The sequence below is a fragment of the Channa argus genome, chromosome 1, assembly GCF_033026475.1.
Source record: "Channa argus isolate prfri chromosome 1, Channa argus male v1.0, whole genome shotgun sequence".
Classification (NCBI taxonomy): domain Eukaryota; kingdom Metazoa; phylum Chordata; class Actinopteri; order Anabantiformes; family Channidae; genus Channa; species Channa argus.
Window position 1 is genome coordinate 1,714,099 of NC_090197.1, and position 17,204 is coordinate 1,731,302.

The 17,204-nt window shown below is 40.0% G+C and overlaps 1 protein-coding gene across 2 annotated transcripts; it reads left to right on the plus strand.

Annotated features, from left to right (window-relative positions):
- Nucleotides 1-7,451: 7,451 nt before the first annotated feature.
- Nucleotides 7,452-14,339, plus strand: LOC137099434 (uncharacterized). Of its 2 annotated transcripts, XM_067476277.1 has the most exons (6): nucleotides 7,452-8,192; nucleotides 9,828-9,963; nucleotides 11,266-11,478; nucleotides 11,597-12,673; nucleotides 12,834-13,002; nucleotides 13,204-14,339. In XM_067476277.1, exons 3-6 carry the CDS (start codon nucleotides 11,268-11,270, stop codon nucleotides 13,331-13,333), a joined length of 1,587 nt encoding a protein of 528 aa, XP_067332378.1. In that variant the 5' UTR covers nucleotides 7,452-8,192; nucleotides 9,828-9,963; nucleotides 11,266-11,267; the 3' UTR covers nucleotides 13,334-14,339. The 2 variants fall into 2 exon arrangements, with proteins under 2 accessions (XP_067332378.1, XP_067332386.1); XM_067476285.1 differs by lacking the exon at nucleotides 12,834-13,002 and having other exon boundaries at nucleotides 7,457-8,192.
- Nucleotides 14,340-17,204: the final 2,865 nt, after the last annotated feature.

The window sequence follows — 17,204 nt, forward strand, 5'->3', positions numbered from 1 at the left end:
AGTAAAAGACAAAGTCGACTTCTGTGTTTATTTCACTGTTGTAGAACTGTACTTCCTGGTGTAATCAGCGCTGTTGTGGTTATTAGAACCCAACAATACTATTGTTAGACTCAGCAGAAAGGCTGCTTGCATTTAAAGGGGGGATCCACCCTCATCATCTTCTCGGAGAGTCTCTGTCAACAGTCTCTATTAAAATGGAACAAATAAAAACTATTTTGATGTTTTTGACTTCTTGTGGTTTTATTTGATGTTTTTTTGGTAAAGTTGTTAATTGATGGTCACAGCAATCGTTTGTAAGCATTTTACTTTTCTATGATCCAAAAACTGATATTTTATGAAATCGGCTAAATTTAAATATGTTGTGTTACAACTATGTTTTAGTATAAATCTACTGTAATGTAAAGAGGGTTAGGGTTTGAAAATAATCTAGCTACAGTCTAGTATGAGTCTGATGGGACATGGTCCTCACGTCAGTGGTTGAATGCTAAATTTAACCCTGTGATTTTTGAAGAAGCTGAGGTGGAATCTGGTTTAAGGTCAGTTTAAGGAAATATATCTTACATGTGTCTAATGCAACCGCAAGGGGGCACAAGCCAGTGTCTTCTTGTGCCAGTCCCAAGTCTGGATAAATGCAGAGGGTTGTGGCAGGAAGGGCATCCGACGTAAAACATATGCCAAACCAAACATGCGAATCGTGACAAAGACTTCCATACCGGATCGGTCGGGGCCCGGGTTAACAACGACCGCCACCGGTGCTGTTGACCTACAGGGTACCGGTGGAAATTGGACTACTGTTGGTCGAAGACGAAGAAGAAGAGGAGGAAGGTGTGTTCGTAGGCAGAGAGAGAAGAGGGAAGCTAAGAATGTAGGACTGACAGTAGGGACTTTGAATGTTGGTACTATGACAGGGAAGGCTAGGGAGTTGATCGACATGATGCAGAGAAGGAAGGTGGACATACTGTGTGTCCAGGAGACCAGGTGGAAAGGTAGCAAGGCTAGAAGCTTAGGAGCAGGGTTTAAGTTGTTTTACCATGGGTCAGATAGGAAGAGAAATGGAGTTGGAGTTATATTGAAAGAGGATTTTGTGAGGAATGTTCTAGAGGTGAAAAGAGTATCAGACAGGTTGATGAGTCTGAAGCTGGAAGTTGAAGGGGTGATGTTCAATGTTGTGAGTGGTTATGCCCCACAGGTAGGATGTGAGTTAGAAGAGAAGGAGAAATTCTGGAGTGAGTTAGATGAAGTGATGCAGAGCATCCCCAGAGGTGAGAGAGTGGTGATTGGTGCAGATTTCAATGGGCATGTAGGTGAAGGGAACAGAGGTGATGAGACAGTTATGGGCAGGTTTGGTGTTCAGGACAGGAACGCAGAAGGTCAGATGGTGGTTGACTTTGCAAAGAGGATGGAAATGGCTGTAGTAAACACTTTCTTTCAGAAGAGGCAGGAATATAGGGTGACGTACAAGAGCGGAGGGAGAAGCACTCAGGTAGACTACATCTTGTGTAGACGTTGTAATCTGAAAGAGATCAGTGACTGTAAAGTATTGGTAGGGGAGAGTGTAGCCAGACAACACAGGATGGTGGTGTGTAAAGTGACTATGGTGGTGAGGAAGATGAAGAGGATAAAGGCAGAGCAGATGATAAAGTGGTGGAAGTTGAAAAGGAAGAATGTTGTGTTGTGGAAATGTATTGACAGGTGCTAGGAGTGTGATGGGAAGATGGAAGGAGAACTTTGAAGAGTTGATGAACGAGGAAAATGAAAGGGAACGAAGAGTAGAAGAGGTGACTGGTGTGGAGCAGGAAGTAGCAAAGATTAGTAAGAGTGAAGTGAGGAGGACATTGAAGAGGATGAAGAGCGGAAAGGCAGTTGGTCCTGATGACATACCTGTGGAGGTATGGAAGTGTCTAGGAGAGGTGGCAGTAGAGTTTTTGACTAGTTTGTTTAACAAGATCTTGGAGAGTGAGAGGATGCTGAGGACTGGAGGAAAAGTGTACTGGTACCAATTTTTAAGAACAAGGGAGATGTGCAGAGCTGTGGCAACTACAGAGGAATAAAGCTGATGAGTCACACAATGAAGTTGTGGGAAAGAGTAGTGGAAGCTCGGCTAAGGGCAGAGGTGAGTATTTGTGAGCAGCAATATGGTTTCATGCCTAGAAAGAGTCCAACAGATGCAGTATTTGCTTTGAGGATGCTGATGGAGAAGTACAGAGAGGGTCATAGGGAGTTGCATTGTGTCTTCGTAGATTTAGAAAAAGCGTATGACAGGGTGCAGAGAGAGGAGCTGTGGTATTGTATGAGGACGTCTGGAGTGGCAGAGAAGTATGTTAGAGTGGTGCAGGACATGTATGAGAGCTGTAAGACAGTGGTGAGGTGTGCTGTAGGTGTGACAGAGGAGTTCAAGGTGGAGGTGGGTCTGCATCAAGGATCGGCTTTGAGCCCCTTCTTGTTTGCTCTGGTGATGGACAGACTGACAGATGAGGTTAGACAAGAATCTCCCTGGACTATGATGTTTGCAGATGACATTGTTATTTGTAGTGAGAGCAGGGAGCAGGTGGAGGAAAATCTAGAGAGGTGGAGGTCTGCTCTGGAAAACAGAGGAATGAAGCTTAGCCGCAGCAAGACAGAATACATGTGTGTCAATGAGAGGGACCCAGGTGGAACGGTGAGGTTACAGGGAGCAGAGGTGAAGAAGGTGCAGGACTTTAAGTACTTAGGGTCAACGGTTCAGAGCAACGGTGAGTGTGGAAAAGAGGTGAAGAGGCGAGTGCAGGCAGGTTGGAACGGGTGGAGAAAAGTGTCAGGTGTGTTGTGTGATAAAAGAGTATCAGCGAGAATGAAAGGAAAGGTGTTCAAGACGGTGGTGAGACCAGAGATGTTGTTCGGCTTAGAGACAGTGGCACTGAAGAAAAGACAGGAGGCAGAGCTGGAGGTAGCAGAGCTTAAGATGTTGAGGTTCTCTTTGGGAGTGACGAGGATGGACAGGATCAGGAATGAGTACATCAGAGGGACAGCTCATGTTAGATGTTTTGGAGATAAAGTCAGAGAGGCCAGATTGAGGTGGTTTGGACACGTTCAGAGGAGAAACTGTGAATATATCGGTAGAAGGATGCTGAGGTTGGAGCTGCCAGGCAGGAGGTCTAGAGGAAGACCAAAGAGGAGATTTATGGATGTAGTGAGAGAGGACATGAAGTTAGTTGGTGTGAGTGAAGAGGATGCAGAGGATAGAGTTAGATGGAGGCACATGATTTGCTGTGGCGACACCTGAAAGGGAGCAGCCGAAAGGAAAAGAAGAAGATCTTACATGTGTCTCCAAGTATTGTTCCATAGCACGTTTTCCTCACTTCCCCACCCATACAGGAATGTGTGTGTGTGTGTGTGCGTGTGTGTGTGTGTGCGCGTGTGCGTGTGTCAGCTGCCATTGCGCTGGGAGAGATTTGTTCTCGTGTTGGTTCATAGTTCTATGACACCAGTGTGCAGTGCCGGTCCAAGCCCGGTAGAAACTGGGGAGGGTTGTGTCAGGAAGGGCATCCGGCGAAAAGATTTTCCAAATCAACATGCGGACAATGATCCGTTGTGGCGACACTGAACTCACGGGATAAGCTTAAAGGACAAAAAAATATATATATATATATATAGTTTTAAGAAGTAGCCCCGTTATTATCTTTGTGATCGCTGCCGCTACTGCTGCTGTTTTTGCTGCTGAATTGTAAAAAAAGTCGCCCTCAGTGATTATTATCATCACGTGCTATCGCCGCTACTGCAGCTAATATTTTTTCTCCTTACAATATCAAAAGCCTCTGGAAAAAATGGCAAATATTACAGGTGAGTGTTTTTATAATCTATTTTACAATGTATTACTTAGATATATATTTAGAAAGGATGTATAGATTTTCTTTAACTAATTAAAAACTATATTAAGAAATATATAAATGTGTTATAAGCGCTTTTACTAAATGCCTCCTTCAGTCAGTGCGGATACGTAGCGGACGAGGCACTTGCTCGTATTATCACTACAGGTGTGTACAACCCAGTCGCTACAACGCTCAACTTATTAGAGCTTGGTTGGTTATTTTCTCTTTTTTTCATATACTGTGTTGTTTTTATGTCTCTAGCTGAAGAAGCTGAAGAGAGACGCGTCCCGCTTCTCACACACGTCCCATTGTATGAATTCAGGAATGTTGTAGTTCATAGAGATGTATATAGAAACGGCGTTTATATATCTTAAATAAATAATATTCTTTTATCAGAGTATTAATGTTGTGTCACTAGTAGGATTGTTGGTAATCTGAAATTTGTCTTTTTAAAAAACAGCAAACCTTCAACATAGCCACGTGCTACCCAGTGCTAAAAGGAGTAGAAACGAGGGAGACGATACACTAGCAGATGCTGTACCGCTGTTTCCTTCAGGAACCTTCCAGAAAGACCAACAATAGACTTTAACGATCTTCGAGGACCTACACTGTAAGAAATGTCTGTGAAATTAACAGTAAATTGCTGTAAAATCATGACATCAAAAAAATGTAAATCGAAAAACACTAATGCCTTGTTTAATTTACAGTAAAATTGTGTAAAGTGGTGAACCAAACACAGCTGTTAATTCTAAGGTAAATATATGTTAAAATAATCATATATTATTGTATATTTGACAGAATACTGTACCCTAAACACATAAAAACTGTAATATAAAAATCAATACAATACAGTTAAAAATACAACAAGATGGTGTTAATATAAAGATTTTTGTCCTTTTTTTTACAGAAAGAAACTGCATTACATTATACAAAATCATGTGCTATACTTTACAGTTAAGAATGTGAAAAATTACAGTAGAATTATGTAAATAGATTGGATTGCATAAGTAATTGGAACTAATACATTTTGAAACATTTAAGTGTCTCGTTGGTTACAATGGGCAGCACGGTGGTGGAGTGGTTGGTTCTGCCGCCTCACAGCTAGAAGGTTGCAGGTTCGCATCCCAGGCAAACCATGGCCTTTCTGTGTGCATGTGTGGATTTCCTCTACGTACTGTGATTTCCTTCTCTAAATCTAACAGGACAAAGAACAGTCCCACAGTAGACCATAATCCAACTCCAGTGTTTGATGTTGTGCGTTTTAATGATGACCGGTAGACAACATAATTCAGTTCACCTGTATTTATATAGCGCCAATTCACAACAAAGTCATCTCAAGGCACTTTACAGGATAAAGTCAAGACTATAAAGATGTACAGAGAGAACCCAACAACTCCCCCTTGAGCAAGCCCTTGGCAACAGTGGAGAGGAAAAACTCCCTTTAACGGAAGAAACCTCCAGCAGAAGCAGGCTCAGGGTGAGCGGCCATCTGCCTTGACTGGTTGGGGTGAGTGGAAAGAGAATAGAGCAACAAAAAGCAACAACAAAACATTAGGCAGGTTGGTAGTCAGTCTACTGGTTAGCCAGTAGCTGCACGCTGGAAAACACACAACTTCAAAGCCCGGGGACACCTGCAAAGAGGCACAGAGATAGGGGGACAGAGAAGGACAAAGACAACTATGGGAGAAAACACACAAAGTTAATGTCATACAGTAGTGACAATTGTAGAGTGAGAGGAGAGAGGGACAAGAGGAGGAAAGAAGCTAAGTGCATTGGGGGGTGGGTCCCCCAGCAGTCTAAGCCTATAGCAGCATAACTATAACTAACTATAAGCTTTATCAAAGAGGAAGGTTTTGAGCCCCAAATCAGAACTGGGAGCTGGTTCCACAGGAGAGGAGGTTGATAGCTAAAGGCTCTGTCTCCCATTCTACCTTTGGAAATTCTGGGAACAACAAGTAGGCCTGCATTGTGGGATCAAAGTGGTCTACTGGGACGATATGGTAAATGGTAAATAGTCGCTTATATAGTGCTTTTATCCAAAGCGCTTTACAATATAGCTTCCCATTCACACACACACACCAATGGCAGTGGCTGCCATGCAAGGTGCTCACCTGACCCCACCACTTGGGGTTCAGTGTCTTGCCCAAGGACACTTCGACTTGGAGCGGGGATTGAAACACTGACCCTGTGGTCCATGGTCAATTGCCTTACCAACTGAGCTACAGCCACCCCCATGGTGCTATGAGGTCCATTCAGAGCTTTATATGTAAGAAGCAGGGTTTTAAATTTTATTCTAAATTTAATGGGAAGCCAATGAAGAGAAGCTAGTGAAGGTGAAATATGATCTCTTGCTAGTTCCAGTCAGCACTCTTGCTGCAGCATTTTGGATTAATTGCAGGCTCTTTAAGGAGTTACTGGGGCATCCTGAAAGTAGGGAATTACAGTAGTCCAACCCAGAAGTAACAAATGCATTGACCAGTTTTTCGGCATCACTTTGAGACAGGATGCTCCTAATTTTGGCAATGTTCCATAGGTGGAAGAAGGCTGTTCTTGAGATTTGTTTTATATGTGAGGTAAAAGACAAATCCTGGTCAAAAATAACTCCAAGGTTCCTTGCAGTAGTACTGGAGGCCAGACTTATGCCATCTAGAGTAACAATATGGTTGAACAGCATATTTCTGAGGTTTTAGGCCCAAATACTATGACTTCAGTTTTGTCTGAGTTTAGAAGTAAAGAATTGTGGGACATCCAGGCCTTTATGTCTTATAGGCATGAAGCTGTATTAGCTGATTATTTTCATCTGGTTCCATAGATAAATATAGCTGGGCATCATCAGCATAGCAGTGGAAATTTATGGAGTGTTTTTCTAATAATGTTGCCTAAAAGAGATATATAAAGTAAAAAGTATTGGTCCTAACACAGAGCCTTGTGGAACTCCATAGCTAACCTTTGTGTACATGGAGGATTCATCATTAACATGGACAAATTGAAATCTATCAGATAGATAAGATTTAAACCAACCAACATAAAACATGTTATTATAGTTAGAAAGTATGTGTTTGACTTGTCACTGTATGTAGTGTTTCGGTTGTATGCAATCTGTAGCAGCTATAGCTCAGTTTGTAAGGCAGCCGTCCACGACCACAGGGTCAGTGTTTCGATTCCCCTCAAACGGCCATTTAACTAAACCATACCCTGAAGTTTTACTGCTTAAACTTAGCCAGTATTGTTTCTTAGCATAACCTTACCCTAAGGTTGTTTTTTCTAACCATAACACAGTTTTGTGTGTATATAAAGTCTCTGTCGTGACATCAAATGGTGGGACTCATGAAGTGTCCTTTAGTGATGCCTATCTTAGCTATCATTGGACAAGAGGCAGGGTACACCCTGAACAGGTCTCCAGTCTGTCTCAAGGCCTACACAGATAGACGTACAACCATTCACACTCACATTAAATCCTACGGGCAATTTAGAATCACCAATTAATCTAATGTGCATACCTTTGAACTCGGGGAGGAAACTGAGATACCTGGAGGATACAGCTGGCTGTGGCTTTAGACCAAAGGCCTTCTAGCTGTGAGGCAACAGTGCTAAAGATTTCACCGCTGTGCTACCCAAAGATATGCCTCCCCTTACATTAATCTGAACCCAGTAACATTTACAATTAGTTAATGTGAAATGTCTCAGTGAAGAAAAAGACTATGTGACAAAAAATGGGAAATCTATGCTGACACTGCAACCTAAAGTAAAAATGTTGATATACAGTAAAGTGTGTTATGCTTATGATTAAGTGACATATGCTGTTAATTTTTGGCTCATAACAACAGAATAAATTAGTACCAATAACAAGAAAAACTGTATATCCAAAAAACATAAAATTATTTTTTTATAATAAGAAAAGCAGCTTATGCCATTATAATGAGATATTTCAATTTAATGGATGTTCTGAAACACTGAGATAATTTTCATGACTTAACAACAAACTGATCATAAAATGTTTAAGGTGACAATGTTATGCTTATGTTCTATACAGTAGCTGTTAATTTGTTTTACATTTTTCATGATAAAATTAAAATTTTCTTAAGTTAAGTGATTATGGCTATTTTAAATGTAACAGTAATCGTTTTCAATTTTGTGACATTCCCGCAAAAATAAACATTCTCGTCTCAAGTTGAGCTAGTCTCGTCAAATCACAGAGCAGCAGCGTGTTTTTCCGTTCTCTCATTGGACTATTTGATTATCGCGGGAGCAGCGATCTATGGGCGAAGTGCGCGCTCAGTCTGTCGCTGCATGGATTTGTCTGTACGGGAGGACGTGGAGAATCACGAGCTATAGCATTGTCTGGTAAGCTAAAAATTTATTTTCTTTAAGCTTGAAATAAATGACCTTATTTCAGCAAAATGCTAGCTATGGTTTTGAGCGAGGGTTTATTTTGTAGTTTAGAATAAGGCTCACTGACTGGGTCTGTCTAATTAGTGGACGCATGAACTTGGACTGTTTTTTTTGGCAACATTATTTGAGGGTGAAAATGTTCTAGGGTGAAAACGGACGGTTGTTAGTGGTAGTTTGATTAAAAATGAGTAAAATTATCTGCCGTTTTTGCAACAAAACACTACAGACTTTGAGGGGTTATGTGCTGCATTGTAGAGTTCATAGGACCGAACCCCATTGTTTTTTCACATGTGTCGGCACAGACTGCAAGCGGACATTTTGTTCTTACGCAGCTTTTAAAGCTCATTTCTATCGAGTTCACAATGTGCCTGCTCCCTCTGGTACTGCTAAAGCAGTTGTTACAGATTTCAAATGTGCATTTTCGCTGTGTGCGCACCAATTTCAAACAGTGAAAGAACTGATATCCCACTTAAAGGAGCATATAGTGGAGGGACGAGTTGTGTCGTGTCCAGTAGCAGGTTGTAAAAATACGTTCACCGTGAAATCTTCATTCACTGCACATATGTCCAGGAAGCATAAAGCATGTTCTATAGAAAGCATAAGTGACATCTACAAGGAAGCTAATTCTGTTGTCACTACATGTGAAGATGTTTCCCAGAGCTTAAATGATGTAACAACAAATGAAAGCACTGATTTGCCAGAGAATTTCAGTGCGACCTTTCTTAGGAATATATGTTTGTTTTATCTAAAACTGCAAGGACAGCACCTTCTTCCAGCCTCAACAATACAGACGATTGTTGAAGAGATGCAAAATCTGCATGAGATGGGACAGGATTACACTTTAACTAAGCTACATTTACTTTTAAAAAATGACATGGGTCTAACAGATGATGCTGTTGCTAAAATTATTGATTGTGTAAAGGATTCAGATCTCTTCTCTGTCTGTCATCAGGGGCCGCTGAGAACAACATATATAAGAGCTCAGACATTCAAAAAGATGTTCAAATACATTGGGCCTAAAAAATTCATGTTAGGAACAGATGAAAATATGACGCAAAAGTTTGCTTACTACATACCAGTGAGAGAAACGTTAAAAAGCTTATTAGAATCAGAATTCTGGAAGAATTTGTCCCAACAGTTTTGTGAAACAGACTCAGAGGATTTTTGTGACATTAGTGATGGCCAAAACTTTAAGACCAACAAGTTCTTCACAGAAAATCCAGGATGCCTAAAACTAATTCTATACCAGGATGCCTTTGAAATTGTGAATCCCCTCGGCTCTGCTAAGAAGAAGCACAAGGTTGTTGCAGTCTATCTTTCTGTGGCAAATTTACCTACTCATATGCGGTCAAATACTGATTACATGTCTCTTGTACTACTTTGTGGAGAGAATGACCTAAAACAATTTGGAAGTGCTAAGATTTTCTCTGAGATGTTGGTAGATTTAAAAGAGTTGGAGGACAATGGGATAACTATAGGTGATGAAATAATCAAAGGGGCTCTGTATTGTATTGCTGGTGACAATTTGGGTTCACATAGCATCGGTGGATTTACTGAAAACTTTAGTAATTCTCAGTACTTTTGCAGATACTGTGAAATCACACGAAGTGAATTTCAAAGTGATGATCCAAATGTATGTGGCCCACAGCGTACTCCTGAGAATTATAATTCTGCTGTTGGTGATCTACAAATCAAAGACGTCCAGAACAGCAAAGGCATAAAGGTAAACTCAGTTTTCAATGTTCTGAAATCATTCCATGTTTGCCAGCCTGGCCTCCCACCTTGTTTAGGTCACGACATTTTTGAAGGTGTCCTATCCTATGATGTTGCACTATACCTGAAGTACTTTATTAAGAAAAAGAAATGGCTTACATATTCGCTTTTGAACCGGCGCATGAAGCAGTTTAAGTACAAAGGATCTGATGCTCTCACAAAGCCATGTGCTCTCAACTCTGAAGCATCCAAGCTTTCAGGTCAGGCCGTTCAAAATTGGAATTTGTTAAGGTTGTTGCCTGTATTAATTGGTGACAAAGTGCAAAATCCAGAAGATGATGTGTGGCAGTTAACTCTCCAACTTAAAGATATTGTTGATATGATTTGTGCACAAAAGATTTCAGTGGCACAGGTAGCTTATCTTGAAATTATAGTCCAGGAATATTTGGAATCAAGGAAGTATTTATTTCCTGAGAGTCCACTAAAACCAAAACACCATTTCTTGCGCCACTATCCGGCCCTAATTTTGAAATTTGGTCCCTTGATTCGATTGTGGACGATGCGTTTTGAAAGTAAACACAGCTACTTCAAGAGGTGTGCCAGACATCTCAAAAACTTTAAAAACCTTTGCTCAACTTTATCTGAAAGACATCAGATGTTTCAGGCATATCTTTTAGCTGGATCAGGATGCAGCCAGCTTCTGCAAGTCAAAGACAGTTGTACCTTTTACCCCAACCTTTACAGTGATGCAATTAAAAAAGCAGTAAGAGAGTTTGACTTTTCAGGACACAATACTAGCGTTTCCACAGAAATACAGTATAAAGGCACATTATATAAAAAGGGGGATTTCCTTGTGTCAAAAAATGAGGAGTCCATGGAATTTGGTGAGCTGCTTATTATTTTAATTAAAAACGATGAAGCTGTCTACTTGCTAATGGATATACACAAAGCTGACTATCATTCTGAATACCATTTGTACTCGGTGACAAAACAGAGTACAAGGACGCAATGTCTTAACATTAATGACTTGGTAGATTTTTATCCATTACCATCATACGTTCTTAACAGCCAACGAGTCATTCCACTGAAACACAGTGTGTTATCAAAATAAATGTGATTTTTGTAGTGGAGAAACCGTAGTATTGCACATATATACTTACAGAAAGTGACAGCAGTTATTTTTTTCTTCCTCTAGATGTACAGAGATTAAAAGTGAAAAGAAGAGGCTTCTGTCATCTGTAGAAATGTCTTAATTTATTTTGTCTTCTTTCATTTGTAATCTTGAAAATCTGTCATACTTCTTTGATTCCAGAAATGACTGACTTGGAGCAAACATTTCTACGCACCGCCATCACTGAGGTCATGCCTGACCTCCCGGATGCAGTGAAAGATATTCTTGAAGAAACCTTACAGTCCCTTGGGGTCGAGACGTATGATGATTTTTCATTTATTGAGGAAGCCGATTTGCTGTCGGCATTGAGGCCAATTCAAGCTTGCAAATTCCTTGCTGCTTGGAAGCTGAAATGTAAGCAAAGTATTGCAGTACAGAAGGCATTCAATGGCCAAAATAGTCTTTGTAAAAGATTGAGAAATATAAAAATATTAACATGTGTCACTGAAACCTTTTTCTGTGTGTTTTGCAGGCCAGACACCTGAAACTATTAGCTCATCTGTCCATGCCTCGCCAGTACCTGTAACATCCTTGCAGTCTCCTTCACCCAGAAGTTCTTCCTCAGCCTCTTCCAACAGCAGCCAAAGTCCAGGTGTAGACTGGATGGATACTTTTATGATACCATGGGATAAGTTCCCAGAAGAACTGATGCAATCATTGGAGAGAGGGAAAAGACCAAGCCCTAAAATGAGAAGGGAGATGGTCCGGATTTTGGTTCGTGAGATGATGCAAGTAAGTTCTTGCATAAGTAAAAGGAATACTACTGAAATAGCCAAAAAGATTGTGGCTAAATATCCAAATTCTCTGCAAGATGTTATAGAGGGAGATGTGATTGGCCCAGGGTATCACTCTCTAGTCAAGCAAATGCAAAATAGGATAGAGAATGTGAGGCGGCCTACGACCCCAAAAATAAGAAAACGAAGGCATCGCACTGATGATTCTGACACAGACGAAGTCCCTCCGGAGCAAAGAGCCGCAATTCAAGACACTTATGGATGCATTAATTGGGATTTAAAATTCCTGCCCCGTGGAGAGACTCTAGAGAGTCAGCAGGAAAAGAAAGAAAAACTGAAGAAGATGGATCAGCAAGCAGATGCAAATGCGGAAGAGGTCAAATGTCTGATGAAACTGACTTTTTACACACAGCGTAAACAGGTCAACCAGGGGACAAATATAAAACACCTTCAGGAAGAGTGGCCATTTTGGTTCAAGGAACTTGGCATGGCAGTCCACTTCAAGGAACTCACTGGTATTGGACTTAAAGAAACGTTCATACGGAATGTTGATTTGAAGGGGAAACGACTCCTGAACTACATGAATACGGTTTGTGTGAACAAAAGCAAAAGGTTTCTACAGGATGTAACAAAGTTTAAAGTGCTGAGAGGACAGATGAGTGGTTGCTCTGAGGATATTAAAGAGATAATGCTGCTCCTGCTGTCCTACTTTGATGAGAAGGAAGAAGTCATGTTCTGCTATGTGGATGGCGTATGCCTGGCTGGGGAAGTACAGATGGATCAAGTTCAATTGACTCCCACCATTGTTGTGTGTGGTAAGTAAACATTGTTTTTCTTACATTTCTCTATGCTTTACTTTTAATTTTTTTTGAAAATGTTTAAGTCCAAATTGTTTCATGAAACATTTCAGGAACATTGTCCCATCGTAATTTTTATTTAATTGTGTGTTTTTATTTGCTAGCTTTTGCTTTTTAGGACAATCCTGCTTTTCCTCAAGACGTTTTATGCTGAGTGTTGATCGAAACATTGTGCATGACAATATAACCTGCATGGTTTCTGCCATTTGCATGATGTTTGGGAGCTATTATTGCTTTAACATCCATTACCCATCACAGCTGGCATCAACCCTGGAGTTTTTGCAGAGGTGTGTCTTTTAGATGGGCTTTATCCAACATACTCACATTACTGAACTTAAAGTAGCTACTCCGACCTGTTGTTGGGGGACTTGTCATTTTACCTTTCACTGTTTTGTGTCTCTAAAATATTAGCTAAAATAAAAAAAATTATGGTGCGTGTGGTTCCCATCAATAGTAATACATTTTTTCTTTTTCTTCTCTTTTCCAAGGTGTTTTTTTTCCATCAACCCAGAGAAGGGTACTAAAGTGGAGAAGACCAGCACATCCCGTCTTCATGTGAACCCCAGAGTGCTTACCTTGATTCAAGAACTTTCAGACCATGAGTGGCGTGATGTTTGAATATGGACTGAACTCAGTAGAATTTATGGCACATAATGATGCCCTACATGGAGTTTAGAGGTTAGTTTCACCTCATTATCTGCTTAGTTCTTCAAGCTCAAGAAACAGAAATTTTTAACTCCATTGTTACTGAGTTTTAATATTGTTGTATTTAATTTTTTTTTTTATGTCTCTTCTTCATTTTGAAGACTTGTTTAAAGATGTTTTAGTTAAGGAAATGCAATCCTTAAGGGAGGAAAAATAAGAGTTGGAATAACAAAAGTTAAAAATGTATTTGTCCCTATGACATTTTTTGAGTAAAGCCTCCCCCACTTTTTTCCCAACTTTGGTATTTCAGTTCAAAAAGCAGGATTGTAAATGTATCACATTCTTTGTGATATGTACTTTACAAATCTAAAAAACAAATACATATGCTGAGAATTAACTTGAATGAAAATGATTGTTAACTGTTTTGAGATGAATAAATTCTTGGAATGGCAAGTTTATTTCTTTTTTCTTTTTGTACAATACCTCCATGCTTGATCTGTATTGCCTAGGTTATATTAAGATTTCCTCTGCAAGTCAAATATAACAGGACAATCCATTTTAAATAAAATGATCGAACTTGCATGTAATGTATGTAGAGAAACTATTTTGGACAGAGCAATGATCCTAGTGGTCTTTAGTTTTTGAGATTGATACTGAAAATTATTCAGAACGGGATTTTATGCCTTTAAACTGCTCAATACATTTTGTAAAAAATTACAGTATTTAGATGTTGCTTTTTCTGTAAAACTCTTGTCATTAATACTGGAGAAGACACTACAATCCACACAACATTTGATTAAAATTTGCGGAAAAATTCAGTTAAAAGACAGCCTTATAAAGAGGATTTTACAGTTAAATTGTGTTGCGTGTTTGGTATTTCTCAATAAAATAAAATGGGATTTAATGTAAAATAAGCGACAACTCTATGTAAATATAACTGAAATAATCTGTAGTTTTTACACCATTGTCATGCTAACACAGCAGATAGGAGCCGTTATATTTACAGATTTAAAATGTAAATTTTTTGTAGAATTTCAACAGTTTTAAACTGTAAAATATACATTTTTTCCTGTAAAGATGTTAACAGTGATCCTGTTTTTTTTACAGAATTATTCTGGCAACCACAGCTGCCAGTTTTTTTCCGTAAAAACAACAGTTTTTTTTTTACAGTGTAGGACCGGACCTCTTCGCCTACATCGAAAAACTGGCCAGTAGACTGTACGTACCAGCTGGGATTGGATGAGATTTTCGATGTATTAACACCTGTTGATAATCACGAGGAGGGTCTTCAGACAGACAGGGAAGCGGCTTGGATGTGGGGATTCTATGTAAACTGGAGGTTGTAGATGCTCATGTTCAGACAGATGTTATAGACGTAGTGGTTATGCAAATGATTCTGTAAACTCAGATGGTCACATTGTGCTTAAAGCTGTTGTTACGCTGTCAGCACTTTTTAAACGATGGCATTCACACACATATGGTCGGATGGTAAACACCCTAAACCAGTTCATTCAGAGGCAGAGTGAAATAAATAAAAACACTACAGACGCTATACACCAATCGACTCTGATGTCGCTGGGGTGTTGGAGCGGCCGTTTAATCAGAGCAGAGTTTGTCATGATCTGCTGGCTGATGTTTTGCGTGTTTATTCCAGGGGAAGTATCGGGATGTGTCAGAGAGTCAGATGCATGAATTTGTAAGAGAGTATGAAACATCACTAAATGCTATGGTTACTGAGGATGATGCTGTTAATGTGTCAGATAGTCAATTAATAGAGTGTGTGAGACAGTATAATCCTGATAGAGTAAATATCGCACAGTCGGGGGGGGGGGGGGGGGGGACAATGGCCCCAGGGGTCCTAACAAGCGGACAGGTAATCAAATAAAGAGATACCAACATTTAATTCTGTCGAGCTGCGTCAGCATGTGGACTTGCGTAATATTGATTTAACTAACCTGCAGGATGAACCAAGCATGATTAGAAACATGTTAACAGATGTTAACAGAAAGATTGACAATTGCAAAAAAGCTACACATGGATGTGTGGTTTGATAGCACACATAGTGTAACTCTAACAGATATTTCCAAGTTTGAAAAACACCTGGGATTAAATTATAATGTTCCATAAACAATGTGACTTATTCCAGACAGTGTGGCTCTAATTACACGGTGACCACTATCATTTGATATTGAATAAGAGGCTTTTTTTGGTTCATCCTATATTTGTGAATATTGTTACACACCATATGAGAAGCCCCTGCTCCACAATTGTAGACATGTGTCACAGAGAGAAAGAAATTCACTTTCCTGTCGCGTGCAGGTTGTTGACACTAAGTGGACAGTGCTGCCTGATTATTCAACCCTCCCTTATGGCTACTGATCAGCTAGAAACATTCGATCCCAGGTTGGAACATCCGTTTAGCGCGGTGGTGAGCGGCCCTTCAAACTGTGGAAAGACTCTTTTTCAAGAGTGTTACTGAATTTCAGTAGGATATAGACAAGAACATTTTCTTTACATCATCATCGTTATAAAAAAGATTAATACATTGTTTTTTTAACCTATTCTATTTCATTTGTTATATCCATTACTATTTAAAACACACACACACCAATATCTCTTTAAAAAAAAAATTAATTAATTATTATTTTTTTATTCATTCATTTATTTTTTTTTTCAATGACACCAGAGATCAAAAGCCTCTTGGATGATTCGCTCGTGTTTGGAACATCTGACTTCCACCACAACATACTCATACAAATCATAATTTATAATTATTGTAGAGAGATTCATACCTATAGTCATGAGTTACTTCAGACACACACGGTGTGAGCGTGTAGCAGAGTCTATCGGTTGATTCGTGCATGATTAGATTAGCATATAAACGGTAGGGGTGTTCTTCTTCCACGTGCCCACGTCTGAATCCTGAAGAGACGTCCTGCTGATCATCCGGCTTGTCGTCAGCATATACATTATACACAGATGAAGAACCGATTAGCGTCGGGGTGATAGGTACCACATCGTCGTCCACTATATCCATTGCACTACTGCCCACCATAGTCTTATTTATTTATTATTGTTAGATTCTTACTTCTGTTCATAGCTCACCACAGTATATATCTATTTTCCTTAAATTACTACTTATGTACATAAACCGTTTTTGCGGGGATCGCCAGTCGCTCCACTGTATAAAAAACACAGTTTCAAACCATGTTTCATATTCCTCCAATGAAATGGGGTATGGGCGTTCCAGCCATTCATCATCCCATCCACATCCTCACATTTACCAAAAAATATAAATCCTTCACGTGGTTTGTTAAAACAATCGGTCTCAATTCTGTAAATCACAGGCACCGCGGCACCGACCCATTGCACTATATACATCGACTCTGGGAAGCCGGGTTGGCTCAGGTCGGTAAACACTGATGGACGGAAAAGTCTCCAGTCTTTTACAGATAAACGCATGATGAACAATCATCTCCGTCAACACTTAGCTCAACATTCCCCGAATTGTATTGAATATTGTAAACATACCCCTGGATTCCCTGATGTTCGAGCTTTAACTCCACGGGACTTTTTACGCAGAGCACCGCTCTCCATCACAGCATCTAAAACAGGCTCGATAGTAGACAGATCTCCGTGACCTGCAGGTCGTATGCCATTTTTTTCCAGAGGCTTTTGATATTGTAAGGAGAAAAAAAATATTAGCGGCAGTAGCAGCAATAGCACGTGATGATCACCGAGGGCAATTTTTTAAACGGTTAACAGGCACCATGCACTACACGCACGGTACATGCACACGCATGCACGCGCAACCATACGGTTCTTATAGTACTTACTGGGTTTC

Excerpts from the sequence above, each read along its gene's own strand:
- LOC137099434 (XM_067476277.1), top strand. The coding sequence starts at position 11,268 with ATGACTGACTTGGAGCAAACATTTCTACGCACCGCCATCACTGAGGTC. Across the intron at positions 12,674-12,833 it reads TCCCACCATTGTTGTGTGTG|GACAATCCTGCTTTTCCTCA; the intron begins GTAAGTAAACAT and ends TTTGCTTTTTAG. Across the intron at positions 13,003-13,203 it reads ACCCTGGAGTTTTTGCAGAG|GTGTTTTTTTTCCATCAACC; the intron begins GTGTGTCTTTTA and ends CTCTTTTCCAAG.